This window comes from Trichosurus vulpecula, chromosome 7 (assembly GCF_011100635.1).
Source record: "Trichosurus vulpecula isolate mTriVul1 chromosome 7, mTriVul1.pri, whole genome shotgun sequence".
Taxonomy (NCBI): Eukaryota; Metazoa; Chordata; class Mammalia; order Diprotodontia; family Phalangeridae; genus Trichosurus; species Trichosurus vulpecula.
Window position 1 is genome coordinate 120694136 of NC_050579.1, and position 13811 is coordinate 120707946.

At 35.4% G+C, this 13811-nt stretch overlaps 1 protein-coding gene across 8 annotated transcripts in view; it reads left to right on the top strand.

Annotated features, from left to right (window-relative positions):
• REPS1 (RALBP1 associated Eps domain containing 1) overlaps positions 1 to 12670 on the top strand; it is an 89635-nt gene extending 76965 nt beyond the window's left edge. For 6 of the 8 annotated variants that reach the window (XM_036767217.1, XM_036767218.1, XM_036767224.1 and 3 more), the window contains 6 exons: positions 3036 to 3100; positions 4597 to 4782; positions 7692 to 7787; positions 9055 to 9203; positions 9729 to 9834; positions 11284 to 12670. In XM_036767217.1, the coding sequence (XP_036623112.1) occupies positions 3036 to 3100; positions 4597 to 4782; positions 7692 to 7787; positions 9055 to 9203; positions 9729 to 9834; positions 11284 to 11352 (671 nt within the window). In that variant the 3' untranslated portion in view covers positions 11353 to 12670. The remainder of the gene's footprint in view (positions 1 to 3035; positions 3101 to 4596; positions 4783 to 7691; positions 7788 to 9054; positions 9204 to 9728; positions 9835 to 11283) is intronic. The other 2 variants (XM_036767219.1, XM_036767221.1) reach the window with 2 other exon arrangements.
• Positions 12671 to 13811: the final 1141 nt, after the last annotated feature.

Sequence of the window (13811 nt, forward strand, 5' to 3'; positions counted from 1 at the left end):
TTGAACTGCTTTCATTGCTCCTTTCTAAATCTTTGTTACAAGGAGCGTCTTGCTGAAGATGGGGATGGGAAGAGGGAATTACTCAAAAATGAACATTATACAACAAAATACATCAAGAAGATGTATTAAAAGGACAGCTTTAACATCTAATTGTTTGAAGTTAACTCCCTGAATAAAGTAAAGCTTTTCCCTAAAACTGACAATATTCCTTGACTGCTTAGCCTATAAAATATGAAAACTTCCCTTTCATTCATTTTCGAGATATTGCGGTTTTCTTTTTGATTTTATGTGTAACTGCTTATTGAGTCCTAACACCCTAGAAATCAAATGGAGGCTTTTCTTAACTACGTTGTTTGCTATTTGTTTTTTCAGTCCATTATGTACAGACAGAGTAGATTACTGATGTGACTTTACCTGTTAAGGTTGATTTGCTTCCAACAATATACCGAAAAAATTTCACTTTAAGATGCACATGCTTGTTTGTACAGATGGTTTCTACAAGATAAAATTACCAGAATTAAGCTGTTTTGATAACTTTTATTGAAATTTCAAAGAAATTTTGTGTCCTCTTATTGACAGATATTTATTGCGTATATCCTGATTTCTAGGCAGTGGAAGGATATAAAATCAGTAATCAACAAGCATTTTTTAAGCTTGTTATTCTGTACTAGGCACTAAGAATATAAAGACAAAAAAAAAAAGAAAAAACTCTAAAAAGCTTACTACTTTATCTGGAAAAAACTATAATATACAAATATATACAAAATAAATATGAAGGAGTTATGAAGGGGAAGGGCCCTAACTTGCGGTGGGGGGGAGAAGAGAACACAACAATTGTAACGAAGTGGCATTTGCCCTCGTATTTGCAGCTGACATGTTGATATGTCCCTTCGATGAACAGTGTGGCTTCCCATTTCATCAGCTTTTTAAATTGTCATTATATAAAAACCCGTTCTACCTTAGCCACCCATAGGAGGGGTCGTACTTCTTAGTTCTCACTATCATTTAAAATTGTTTTACCTCTCATCGTGAACTCTGAAATTTTCCCGTGATTGTCCTTTCATGTCTCTCTGCTTCACTCCCAGTTCTATTCTTCATCTCCATGGCCTCTTGTTGTTTCTTCCATTTCTGGTCTCTCTCCTCTAAAGTACTGCTCTAGATTCACTTTATTCCCTTTATAGTCTTAATCTTATAGGTAATCAGTTCCACTAACACACTGTTCTCCAACCTTTGATCCATTTTGTCATCGTCAGCTCTCAACCCCTAGATCTGACCCCATCATCTACCTTCTTTGAGCAGGTTCCTGAACTGCCATATGCTGTTGGAAAAAGTAATATGCCCATAATGCAGTGGATAGAGCACTGGACTTGAAATTGGGAGGCTCTGGATTCAAATCCTGCCTCAGACTCTTAGTTAGCTCTGTGACCTTCAACAAGTCACTTAACCTCTCCTTGCCTCGTTTCCTGGGCTCGTTAAAATTTAAGGTCCCTTCCAGCTCTTAAATCTGTGGAAATCAGTCTCTTGAAGCTTCCAGTGATACCCCACCCCCTTTCTTTTAGAAGATGACTCCTGTCTCTTGATATTTCTGTTACTTTGATTATTGTTTTTGCCTTCCCAGTGTCTTGCTACATAATAGGTTATCAGAGTGACTCACATCAAAACCCTTCTTCACTTTGTTCTAATCTCTGAGGAAGAGTTGCTTTCTCCTTGCCAAGATTAATCCATTTCCTCGGTAAACTTGAGGGCAGTAGTTATTTCTTTATATTTATTTTTTTAATCCCTGGAATTTACAACTTATGTACCTGGCACATAAGCACTTAGTCAATACTTGTTGATAAATTGAATGCCTTTGATCCCATCCCACTCTGTCTTCTCAGAAAACATGCCCCTCCAATCATTTTCCCCTCTTTTCTCTTATAAAGCATAGATTTCTGTTTGATATTTGAAGCCCATCATAATTTGGCCTCAGCCTCTCTTTTCAAATTGATTGCACATTGTTTCTCTTCTCACTACATTCCAGTCTTTAACAGGCCCACTTGCTGCTCACTATACAAAACAGTCTCTATGTTCCCTATGACTGGGATGTTCTCTCTCATTTCTAGTTTTTTCAAGACTCAGTTTATGTCGCTTCAAGAGATCTTTCCTGATTTACCCTAGCGTTTTATGCCTCCCTTTTCCCTCCAAAAACTGTATTTTGTTTGCTCATATGTGTATTTTCTTGCTTTAGGCAGTAGTAGAACACAAATGCCCTGAGGACAAGGATTGTTTTGTTTTCATCTTCATTTCCCTAGAGCCTTGAACATAATAGGTGCTTTTTAAAAAAAAAAAATTTTTCCCCAATTATGCATAAAACAATTTTTAACATTCTTTTTTTTTTAATTTTGAGTTCTGAATCCTCTCCTTTATCTCTCCTCCTCCCTCCCATACAGTAAACCGTCTGATACAGGTTATCTGGGTACAATCATGTAAAACATTTCCATGATAATAGGTGCCTAATAACACATTGAACTGAATTGGTAGCACCATCTTCCCAGGAATTCTAGACTGTTCTTTATTCCTGAGCACTCATCATTCACCTGGCAAGTCCTGCCAGTTCTACTTTCATATCTCTCCCATCTGCCCCCTGCTCACTACTTCAGTTCAGGCACTTATCACTCCTGCACTCCTGTGATAGCTTTCACATTGCTCAGCTCAGCCTGGCATTTAAGGCTCTTCAAAAATCTCATCATGTACTCTTTATTCCAGCCAGATTGGAATATTTACTATTTCCCAAACTCTATCTTCCATTTCCTTATTAGTGCTCTCTCCATATTACCTTTTATTTTCTTATTTGTTTACATGCTGCGTCATCCAAATAGAATCAAGCTCCTTGAAGGCAGGGACTGTGTCATTTTTGTCTTTGTATCTCCAAGGCCTCAAAGAGCATATTGCACACAAGTGCTCAATAAGTATTTAATTGAACTGATTCTTTAGAATTTGCCTTTAGATGACTGAGCCCATATATTTTAAAAAATAATTATGATATGTCCTTCTAGGACAACAACAGGCTGGAGTTGTTGCCCATCCTCCTGCAGTGCCTCCAAGACCACAGCCTTCACAGGTAATTTGATTAGTTCAGCATTTGTTTTTGAATTTAATTTCTTGCTGTCCATAGTCCCTTTTTGCTTATTAGTCATTTGATTCTCTCATAGAATTAATTTCAAAGGAGTAAAAGGAGATGCTTAATGACCATTCCTAATTAACATTCAACTAGGTGAAATTAAACCTAATTTTAGATAATGGAATTAAAATTCTTTGAGTTTCTGCTGCTTATTGAAAAAGCACAAAATGTCAGGGAAGACAACTGCTCACAATGATGGTACACATTTTAGGTGGATACTTCCCATACCAATTAATTGGGTGGATTGTTCTGAATTAAATTCTCTCTTTGAGTAAAAAAAATCATTCTAGGGTAACTATATGAAGCAATGACAGCAGTATCCAAGAGTAGTGACTGCTCCCTAAAAAAAGTTTAAGGAGCGTAAGGGGAAAAAAATCAACTGAAGCAGAGGAAAGAGAATTAAGAGCCAAAGAAAACCTTCTATAATAATTAACTGAACGAGCAGTGAAAACTCATATGGAAAGGAAAGGCAAATCATCATGGAGTAATCTATAGAAATATCAAAAGGGTAAAATTAGGTTAAAGTAGAAAATAAATTTCAACTTTTGAAAAACATAAGGAGAACAAGAAATTAAAGAAATATCGTCTCTGAAACTAGAGAATGAATTTGGCATCTCTTTTCACAAGAGTTGTACAAGGCAACAAGAAGTGAAAAGAACGAAGATTTTTAAACCTTTATTTGATCTGGCCACTGCCCTTTTCTTTTTCTCTCTTCATTCCTCTGCCAACAAGTATCTTCAAAACGTAGACTCCCCCGCGCCCCGCCCCTCCAGTTAGCCACTGCCCCCCCCCTTTTTCTTAGCATCTCTCATACTTTATAGATATATAGATTTTCTTTCTTTTGAGGGGGGTGGTTCTGGAGGACTCCAAGCTCTTTTAAAAAAAAAAATCTGAATCCCTAGTCTAATGTTACAGATAAAGAAATTGAATAGTACCCTTTTTTTGGTGACATGAGCTTTATTGATCTTTTAAAAAACTCTGTAGTCTTTGATGATGGGGCCCCCTAGGTGGCTCCGTGGATAGAGCACTGGGCCTGGAGTGAGGAAGACCTAAGTTCAAATTAAACCTCAGCCGTTCACTGGCTGTGTGACCCTGGGTAATTCACTTAACCTTTGTTTGCCTTAATCCACTGAAGAAGGAAATGGTGAACCTCTCCAGTATATTTACCAAGAAAACCCCATATGCAGTCATGAAGAGTTTGACATAATTGAACCACAACAAAATGTGTAATGATATGTTAAGAAAAAAAAATGTTGAAGGAAAAGTAATTACTAAGGTGAAACAAGCATATGCTCAAACTACTTTGGGAACATGAATAATGTATTAACATATATTGCAGAAATTTGTCTTGGTATTGACATAGTAATGTGTACAGAATAGATAAATAATTTTGCATTAGTTATTCTCCCTGTGCTATTTTCTTGATACTTTTATAGGCTCAAGGTCCTCATGTGCATCGCCCAGTGGATGCTGAAGGCCTAATAACTCACACTAGTACCTCACCTCAACAGATACCAGAACAACCAAATTTTGCAGATTTCAGCCAATTTGAAGTATTTGCTGCATCTAGTGTAAATGAAGAACCTGACGATGAAGCTGAAAAGCATCCAGAAGTCTTGCAGGTTAGTATTTAGGAGCATAAGTGATTTCCTTTTCAAGTAATGGATCTTTGCCTTCTATCATTCATTCAGCAAACATTTCTTGAACACTTGTTTTCTGCTGAGCCCTGAGTGTGGGGTTTGAAAAAAGAATAAGTCATGGTCTTTTCCATCAGGGACTTTACATTCTAATAGGGAAGCCATGGCATGTACACAGGTAGCTAAGATATAAGGTAGCCTGTGAAAGCACAATACATCCAAGATCTGTAATTTCTGTTAGTGTAGATGATTCCCTTCCCCTCATTGACACAGATCACGTATTACCCCTATTTTTAATGGAACCCTGAACATAGGTTATTTTTCCTCAAGGGGAAAAAAATCCCTGCAGGTAACCCAATACCTAGTGAGAATAAGCCTTTTTAGAAGATTCATGCCAAAGAGCTCTTCCCTCCGTAGACAGGTAGTTGAAGGCTATGAACAGACAATTCTCAAGGAAAGAATTACAAGTGACTAGCAACCATGTGAAATATTTCTCCAAAAAAAACTAATAAAAGAAGTGCTAGATGTTAATTTTTTAAAATTTAGAGAAGAGTCTGGTCAAAATGTGGAGATCCATCAAGTTCTTGTTTATTATAGAAAAAGAATTCTTGATTTCCTGAAAAGGGCTGCAGAACATTCAGAAGTTCCATTTGTACCATACGGTAGTTATTGTAACACCTTGTTTCACACCTTCCTAATTGACTACCATATTTAGTTGACTAGAGACTTTTATAATTTAGATCATATATAGTCATGAAGTCATGAACTTCAGTACAAGAAATTCAGAATCATGTACGTATTAGGGAGCATATAACTCCCATATACCTACTTTCTTAGCTGTACAACATATGAGAGTGATATAACACACAGGCTTCCACAAATAGTATTGTGTGGCAGACCACATGTTTATTGTCACATAGGTGGCTTAAAGGTTTAGGGGAATACAAACGTACAGTTTTCTTGATAGAAAGAAAACATTTGACTTGGTAGAGTACAAGGCCATTTTAAAGGCTCTCCCATTAAGGGGTCATCTTCCGTTGCGTGTGCCTAAATCATACAGATTCATTGTTAGCTGCAACAGCAGAAACAGTTTTTTGTGCCTCTGGTTATCAAGGGGAGCAGAAAGAAGAGACAAATTTGTTCATCTAAGGCATTTACTATAATCAAAGAAATTTCTAGCCCAAAATCCAAATGGAAGAGGTATTCTCTATAAATTTTATGGTCTTCCATATCATTTTTGGTCAGAAAGCCTGATGATCCTGAGCTTCCTAAATGACATTGATAACTACTCAAAAGTTTGTATGCTAATGGTTCACTCAGAAAATGCAAGTTGATAAAGAATGCCTGTAGTTTATAGTATGATGTACTATTGGCAGGATAGGCAGCCCATTTAGCCTGGTCCATTGGTACATATTACTTATATAAGCTTTGCAGATGGACACTGAGCTGTGCCCTGAATTAAGTAGAAGAGAGTGGATTGGATCATACTTGGAAAATTTCATGTAGTTTTTCAGTGACATTATGATTCTCTCTGAGGGAAAAATATTTAGCCTGTTAACTGCACTATACTTGCAGTGACTGTGTAACTGGGAATTGTGTAGTACTACTGCCTGTGAGATATCTTTATTGAGGAGAGTTGAAAGATGTATGATAGAATGCCTCATCAATTGCACACAAGAAATGGCATAAAAGCTATCATCATTATGAGAAAAGGAGGTGGGTTGGGTCATGTAGTGAAGGCCCATGGATATAGCTCAAGTTAAGTGCTCTACTAATTCTTTAATAATATTAAGAAATCTAGAGGGAAGCCTCCAATATGTTGGGTGAGTGAACTTTCTGTGGAGATTTTATGTGAGAATATGGATAAGGCATAGAGGATAGGAGGACTCAGATTGTGACCTGCGTCACTTAGAAGGAACTACCCTCAGTGATCAGATCACATTTGATTGAAATGTCTTCTTAATATAAAGAGATGTGATGTTTTAATATTTAACGTGTGCAGTCCAATAGCTTACACAGTTGTGTAGGTGTTAAAATATAAGATCGAGGTCTGGAATAACCAAGGAAAAACAATTTCCCTCATGTAGTTCTTACTTTGTATTAAATTGTACTCAGTATTTTTCAAGCACTTTCATGCATATAATAGTATTAGGTCAAAGCATGCACTGTAATTTTACTATTATTTTAAAACTTGATGCTGTTCAAAAAAATTATTCTGAAGCATATCAGTTATTGATTTCTTTAAAAATATATGTACAAATCCTAAGCATGAGAGCCTTGAATGCTTCATCTGAAGAATGGGAAAAACTTTTGTCTGTATTATATAATGCATTTCTATTTTGTATATACTTGAGCTTATATTCTTAGATTTTATGAAAATAAGATGATGAGTCTGGAGTTTATTGCAATATTTAATGCCACTGGGAATGCTTCCAAATGGTTTTACATAATGAAGACAGTATTTGCTATTTACAATTCCCTACTTATAAAATTTATTGCATGCTTCTTATACAGTTTACTCCCACTCAAAACCATCCTGTAACTGATTTTTAAAATTACATATCAACTTCACAGAATAATCATGCTTTGGGCTATGAGGAAAATAAAAACAAAATCATCACTGACAAATTAAATTAGGTAACTTTTCTTTATTATCCCTTATCTATAGCAGATACAAAGTGGGTTAATAAATCTTGAACTGGTACATTCTTGATGTTAGTTGAAATGTTGCACTAAAATTTAGAAGCTACTAGCCATCCCAGAAATGCTATGGAATTTTTTTTTAACCTTTAAAAACAGTCTATAGTCAGGGATCACACACTTAGAAAATCTTCAATTTTATTTTATTTAACTAATTATTCACTAAATGCTTAATTATAATTATGTATTTGTAGGTTGAAAAATCTTCTGATCCTTCAAGTTCTCTTAGAGTTGCCAAAACAGATGGAAGAGTTGAGGAAAAGACAGCTGCTAGTGCTCCTGCCAATGTGGTATCCAAAGAGCCCTTTACAATATTTATTGATTGTTTTTATGTATATACAGTATTATTTGTCATAATTTTTAACTTTTTAAGAGATTTGAGAAGTTAGAAAACCATATATATGAACTTCAAGAGAATGAAAGATCTAATCCATTCTTTTGCCTTTAGGTAGTACTGTACTCTGGTCATCTTATTTAAAAGGAGAGAAAAGTAGTGACTTCATAGTTATGTACCTGGGCTACTAGAGGATAATGTTTTGTTCTGGTTAGAAGAGGGATGATCGTTAAAGAGAGGCAGACAGTGAGTTTTGTTTTGGAAATGTTGAGTTGAGATGCTCTAGATGCCTGCATGACATCTAGGTAGAGAGATCCAGCTGTGGTAATTAGTTTTGTAGGCTGTGAAGTCAGGGTAGAGACTGGGGCTGAAAAGAAACATCTGAAAATCATCTGCATGAAGATAATTGAATCCATGAGAGCTTGTGAGATGATGGGATAGAACTATGGGGAGAAAGCTCTTGAATATATATTTTTTTTAGTTTGTCAAGTTTGGGGCAATAAATTCCCTTAGCTTAAATGATCTCTGGATAACATAAATACTTGTAAGCCACAACCAGTGGCCCGGAAGAATCTAAGTTGTTCCTTAACGGTTTTTTGTAAGGAAATTTGAAAGAATAAAAATGCTTTATTTTATTAAATTCTTTTTGAAGCCTTCGTTAAAGACTGTTACTTTTAAAGTCAAGGTAAACTAATTACCTCTAGCTCTTAGTTAACAACTGCTACCCACATTCTTTTTCCCATTAGTCATAATTTGTTTTATATATACCAAGTCTTTATTTTTAGAACATACAGAAATAGAGGAAATGATGATGGTGTATTGGTCTGTACCTCTGGGCCATTTCTGTCATTTAGATTATTTAGTAAGTAACATAAACTTGCACTTCTGGAGGCTGTCCCCACATATACGCTATTGTTTCTGATGGAAGGAAGAGGAAATGTTTTGAAGTTTATGATAATGTGTGTGTATGATCCTCCAGGACTCAATGGGTAATGATGCCAGAATTATTTCTTCTTCTTCTTCCTCTTCTTCTTATTTCTTAACTATCCGTAAAGGCCTTTGAATAATGTTCTCTATCAAATTAACTTTATTTAAATATGTATATGTATGTGTGTGTGTGTGTGTATAGATATATAGATATATATTTTTATTAATGTCCTATATGGCAGGGCATTATGCTAGGCACTGGGAACTAGGTATTTATTGTTTTGTATTACTTCTAGGGCAAAAGCACAACACCTCTTGCTCCACCTCCTAAGCCTATTCGTAGAAGATTAAAATCAGAGGATGAACTAAGACCAGAAGTTGATGAACATTCACAAAAGACAGGTGTCTTAGCTGCTGTTCTAGCTTCACAGCCTTCTATACCTAGGTAACCAAAGCTAAAATTTTAAAATCATTTATCTGGAATCACTGTTTCCCGTTCAGATTGAACAATATTGTGGTTGCATCAGTTTGAGTTGGGTAAGGTGTACTTGTTCTTTGGGCAACTTTTCCCATTTGTTAGTAGGTGTAGATTGCATTAAACTTTCCGTTCCTTGTTCCCAGTCCTCTACTTTCCTTCTCTTTCCTTCCTATCGAGTCCAAAGTGACTGATTTGAAGTTGAGGGAAGCCATTATAGTTCTTTTTTCCTACCTATTTAAGTAAGTTATGGATCAGAATTGTTAATTTTTTTTAAAACGACATTAACATTTTAACTATAGCTGTTCTAAAGTTCCATCTCTGTAGTTTTATGTTCTAGAATACAGATAGTTATGAGTTAAATTGCCATAAAATAGCAAAGAATTTCTTCTATTCAATATCTTTATGTGAAAGGAGTAGGGATAGAGTTACTAGGAATGAAGAGACTTCAAAGATGAAAATTGGACTATATTTTTTCCCTTTTTATCTTCTCAGATCAGTTGGGAAGGATAAGAAAGCTATTCAGGCATCAATTAGACGTAATAAGGAAACCAACACGGTTTTGGCCAGATTGAATAGTGAATTGCAGCAACAATTAAAGGTAATGATGTTTTCTGGGTTTGTAACTATGACCAAAAAAATGTAGTATGGTGGTATTTTACTTGATGAGGGAAACTTTGTGTTTTTTAAATATTTTTATGAGATTTTGAATCTTTCACAGCACTATGAACAACTATTTTAATCAGCTCTTTTATGCATGGTACTGTGTCAGGTACTGGGGATACAGAGACAAAGTAAAGGCCCTGTCCCTAAGGAACCAATATTTTACTACACAGATACTACATGTACAAAGATAAATAGAAGATCATTTGAGAAGGGAGAGAATACTAACAAATAGGGAAACAGAAAGGTTTCCCATAGGTAGTAGTGTCACTTAAGCCTTGAAAAAGCTTAGAGATTCTAAGTACCAGAGTTGAAAGAGGACAAAAATTTCAGGGATGTGGAACAGCTTCTCTGTCAAAGGAATGGAGACAGGGGATGGAATACTTAGTTTGGAGAAAGTATATGTACTTGGCTCAATATTTTACTTTACGACTGAAAAAAGAAGTATTGTCCTGTTGGTGCCAAAAAGATCTCTATAAATTAATACTTGTTTGATTTATTGATATAAGGAACTCCTCACTTTGATGTAGACCACCAGCTTATGTACAGCTCAGCCTTGGAGAGTTGCCTAGAACACTGAGTTTATGACTAATCCATGATCTTTCGACTAGCTGTGTCAGAGGGAGTAACGGAATTTAGTTTTCTTGACTCCAAGGCTAGTCTTATATCCACTATACCATGCTGCCAACACTTTAATGTTTTACCAAAAGACAAACTACTGTTGTAATCTATGAATGATTGTTCAGACAAAAATTTAAAATAGATTATGTGATCTAAAATGTGAGAAAGAAGAGGTAAGGCAGATATACTGTCATAATGTACAGAGGGAAGGAAAGTAACTAAATTTGATGACTTCCTGGTTGGTACATCGAACTAGTTTGGTATAGAGAACCAACAGTGATCACAACGTGGCTGTAAAAAATAAAATTGCAATATTTATATTAAAATATGACATATCCATGGAAATTAAATATAGCCACGTTTGACCATCTGAAAAGGAAACTAAGCTGACGGATTAATTTCTGCTTTGAAAGTTCTTGTACATGCTTTCATTATGTGTCCTAGAGTTAATCTTGATATGAACAACCCCCTTTTTTCTGATTTTTAAGACAGATATATACTCTGCTTTAGGCAGTGAATTTGTATATGTAAAAAAATTTTCATAAACCCTAATTAAAAGGATTAAGTTTACATGGGGAACTCTCTTTTAAAATCCTCCTGTGGTAATTTATTTTGTAAAGTGAATGATCACTTCCTAATTGTTTTACAAGTTCATATATTCGAATGTGGTACATTCTTAAAGTAGGGCACATTGGTGTTTTTAAGAAATGTTATTAATTGAAATATTCCCGTATATGTAACTTTCTCACTTTCTAATCTTTTTTAGGATGTTCTTGAAGAGAGAATTTCCCTGGAAGTTCAACTGGAACAGCTTCGGCCATTCTCTCATCTATAAGCCAATTGCCGTTAACTGTGAACATACTTATTTTTAATGGGGTATCGGGCTCTCTCTAAGCCAGTTTGAAGACCAGACATTTAGCTCACTGCTCTCTATTCAGCGTTAAGTTTCGTGATTGTTTTGTCCTTGTATGTTCACCATTGTATTTAAGTTTTTTTGTTTTTTAATTTCAACAATAAAGAGGGCCAGGATGACCTTTTTCTGGAAGGAATGTTGTATTTGTTGCCACTCCCGATCCTTGCTGACCCCCAACATAAAGAGTATATGATATTGGTCCATTGTATTATGTTTAAGTGGCCAAACTTTAAACTGGAATTTATGTACATAATGGGCTTCTTCAGCTGCATGTTGAGCACTGTCCACAGAAATATCTTTGTAGAAAAGGAAAAACAGTAAAGTGTAACAACTCTTAGAGTTGTTACTCTTTGGGTTTCATTCTTTCCATATTACACCTATATTTGCTTTCTGAAAGTAGATCATTAAAACAAACTTCCTTCCTAATCTTTAAAATTGTCAGTACTGTAGTAGGCAAAGCATTCTCTGCCTACGTACTAGGTACAGGAAAAGCAGCCTGTCTCTTTTGCAATAAACCAAATCATTCAGGGTGCCACAGAGTCTTCGCAGGCTGCCTTGCCATATCAACCAAGTTGTCATATTTCCTAGTTTCTTAATAACCCTACGGAGTGTAACTAAAAGTCACCTATCATGTTTTTCTTCACTTTTTTGATTTAGCAGAATTCATGCAAACAACTATGATGTAGGGAACCTAGTGGTCTTTTCCCAAGTCTCTTCAGCAGAAAAAAAAAGGGGGAGGGCGTGGAATTTTATCCCTAACATAGAGATTAAAATTTCCCCCCAACCATCACTTCTATCTGCATGTTCCACACAATTATCTTTTAATAATTCATATCCACCAGTCTTTACTGTAACAGATTGTCATATATTGTGTGTCAATACCTCTATGGACTTTAATTCCAACAAAAAGTACTTAGGATTTCTGGGTTACTGTCTGTCATCTTGTCACTAGCCTTATTCTTTGGGCATATAGACAGGCTTTACACCATTAACAGAGTTCCCTGAGTGTATCCTACTATTCAGGTTGATGTACTGTATTAGGATTTGTTGTATATTGTATGATACATGCCTTTTGATCTCATGTAAATTTGCTTTAATTGCTGACTAACAGCAGATAATCTATTTAATGGCTTATTCTGGCTGTGGGATCATAGATGTCAAACTGCATGGATGTATCTCAGCAGAATCAGAACTAGCAATTGTGTGATTTTTACACCAATAAAACAGCACAATATTTTCACTTTTGTTCCTTTCTTAACTAGGACTTAAAACCTATGTATGTAAGTGGTAGTTTTCTGCATCATGAAATGACACTAATTTTAATTTTCTGCCAATCAACAGAAAACCATTAACTAGGTTTCCAACCTTCTGTATCATTTCAGTCTGTCTACACACTACTACTGCCTTAGAAAGCAAAAAGGTAATGAAGGTTACTCTTAGAAATGTGTTATATTTAACTAATGTTCAATAGGTGAAGGAATAAGACTACATCTTATTGTATCAGTTTCTAAATGGCTTTCCCAGAAAAACTTTAAAAATTTCTTGGGATAGTTTAGTCAGAATACTACAAAAACCTAGACAACTGCTTAATTCAGCAGTAAGTCTATTATCATTCTTTTTTAAAGGCTGTTATCCTAACTTTCTTTTATCATACTAAATGTTAATACAGTCACATTTGGCTAGATTTCTTATTTAGTCATTTTTAAGTTTTTCAGTGAAATAAAAAGGCAGGAGGAAGATCTTCCAGGCTGAACTGTATAATGAAAATAAAATGTCTGAAGTACATTTAAACATTTTTTGGAAACCTCCCTCTTTTTCTCCCCCAGCCCAGATCTGTGATTTCTTCTTTCTACGGAACTCCCCTTAATAAAAGGATTTGTTCTGTAAAACTTGGGCTCAGTCAAAAGGCCGCACCTAAAGACCTAGAAGGCCACATGTGGCCTTGAGGCCGCAGGTTTCCCACCTCGGGGTTAAATGATGTTTCAAAAGGCTGTGTGTGTAACCCCTTTGCCTTGTAGCCTCTGTGAACCCCAACCTTTTAAGATAATAATATATACCAAATTCTTGTGAGCTCGAAGTTTAGGACTGTATTAACAGCAAGAAAACATTCCAAGTTCTTCAGGAAATAAATTGTTTCCATTACCTAGACCTCTGAATATTCTTGATCTTTTAGTTTGAAGAAAATTTACGATGAGAAGATCTTAAAGACTGATAATTTAAAAAAAAATCATAGAATACTAAAACTAGAAGAGACTTTAGAGATGACCTAGTCCAGTGTCTGTAATTTTACAGCTTAATTTTACAGTCCCTGACACAAGTACTAAGTGGAAGAGCTGAGTCTAACACTTTTTCTATTACACTGTGAATGAGTGTATATGTGT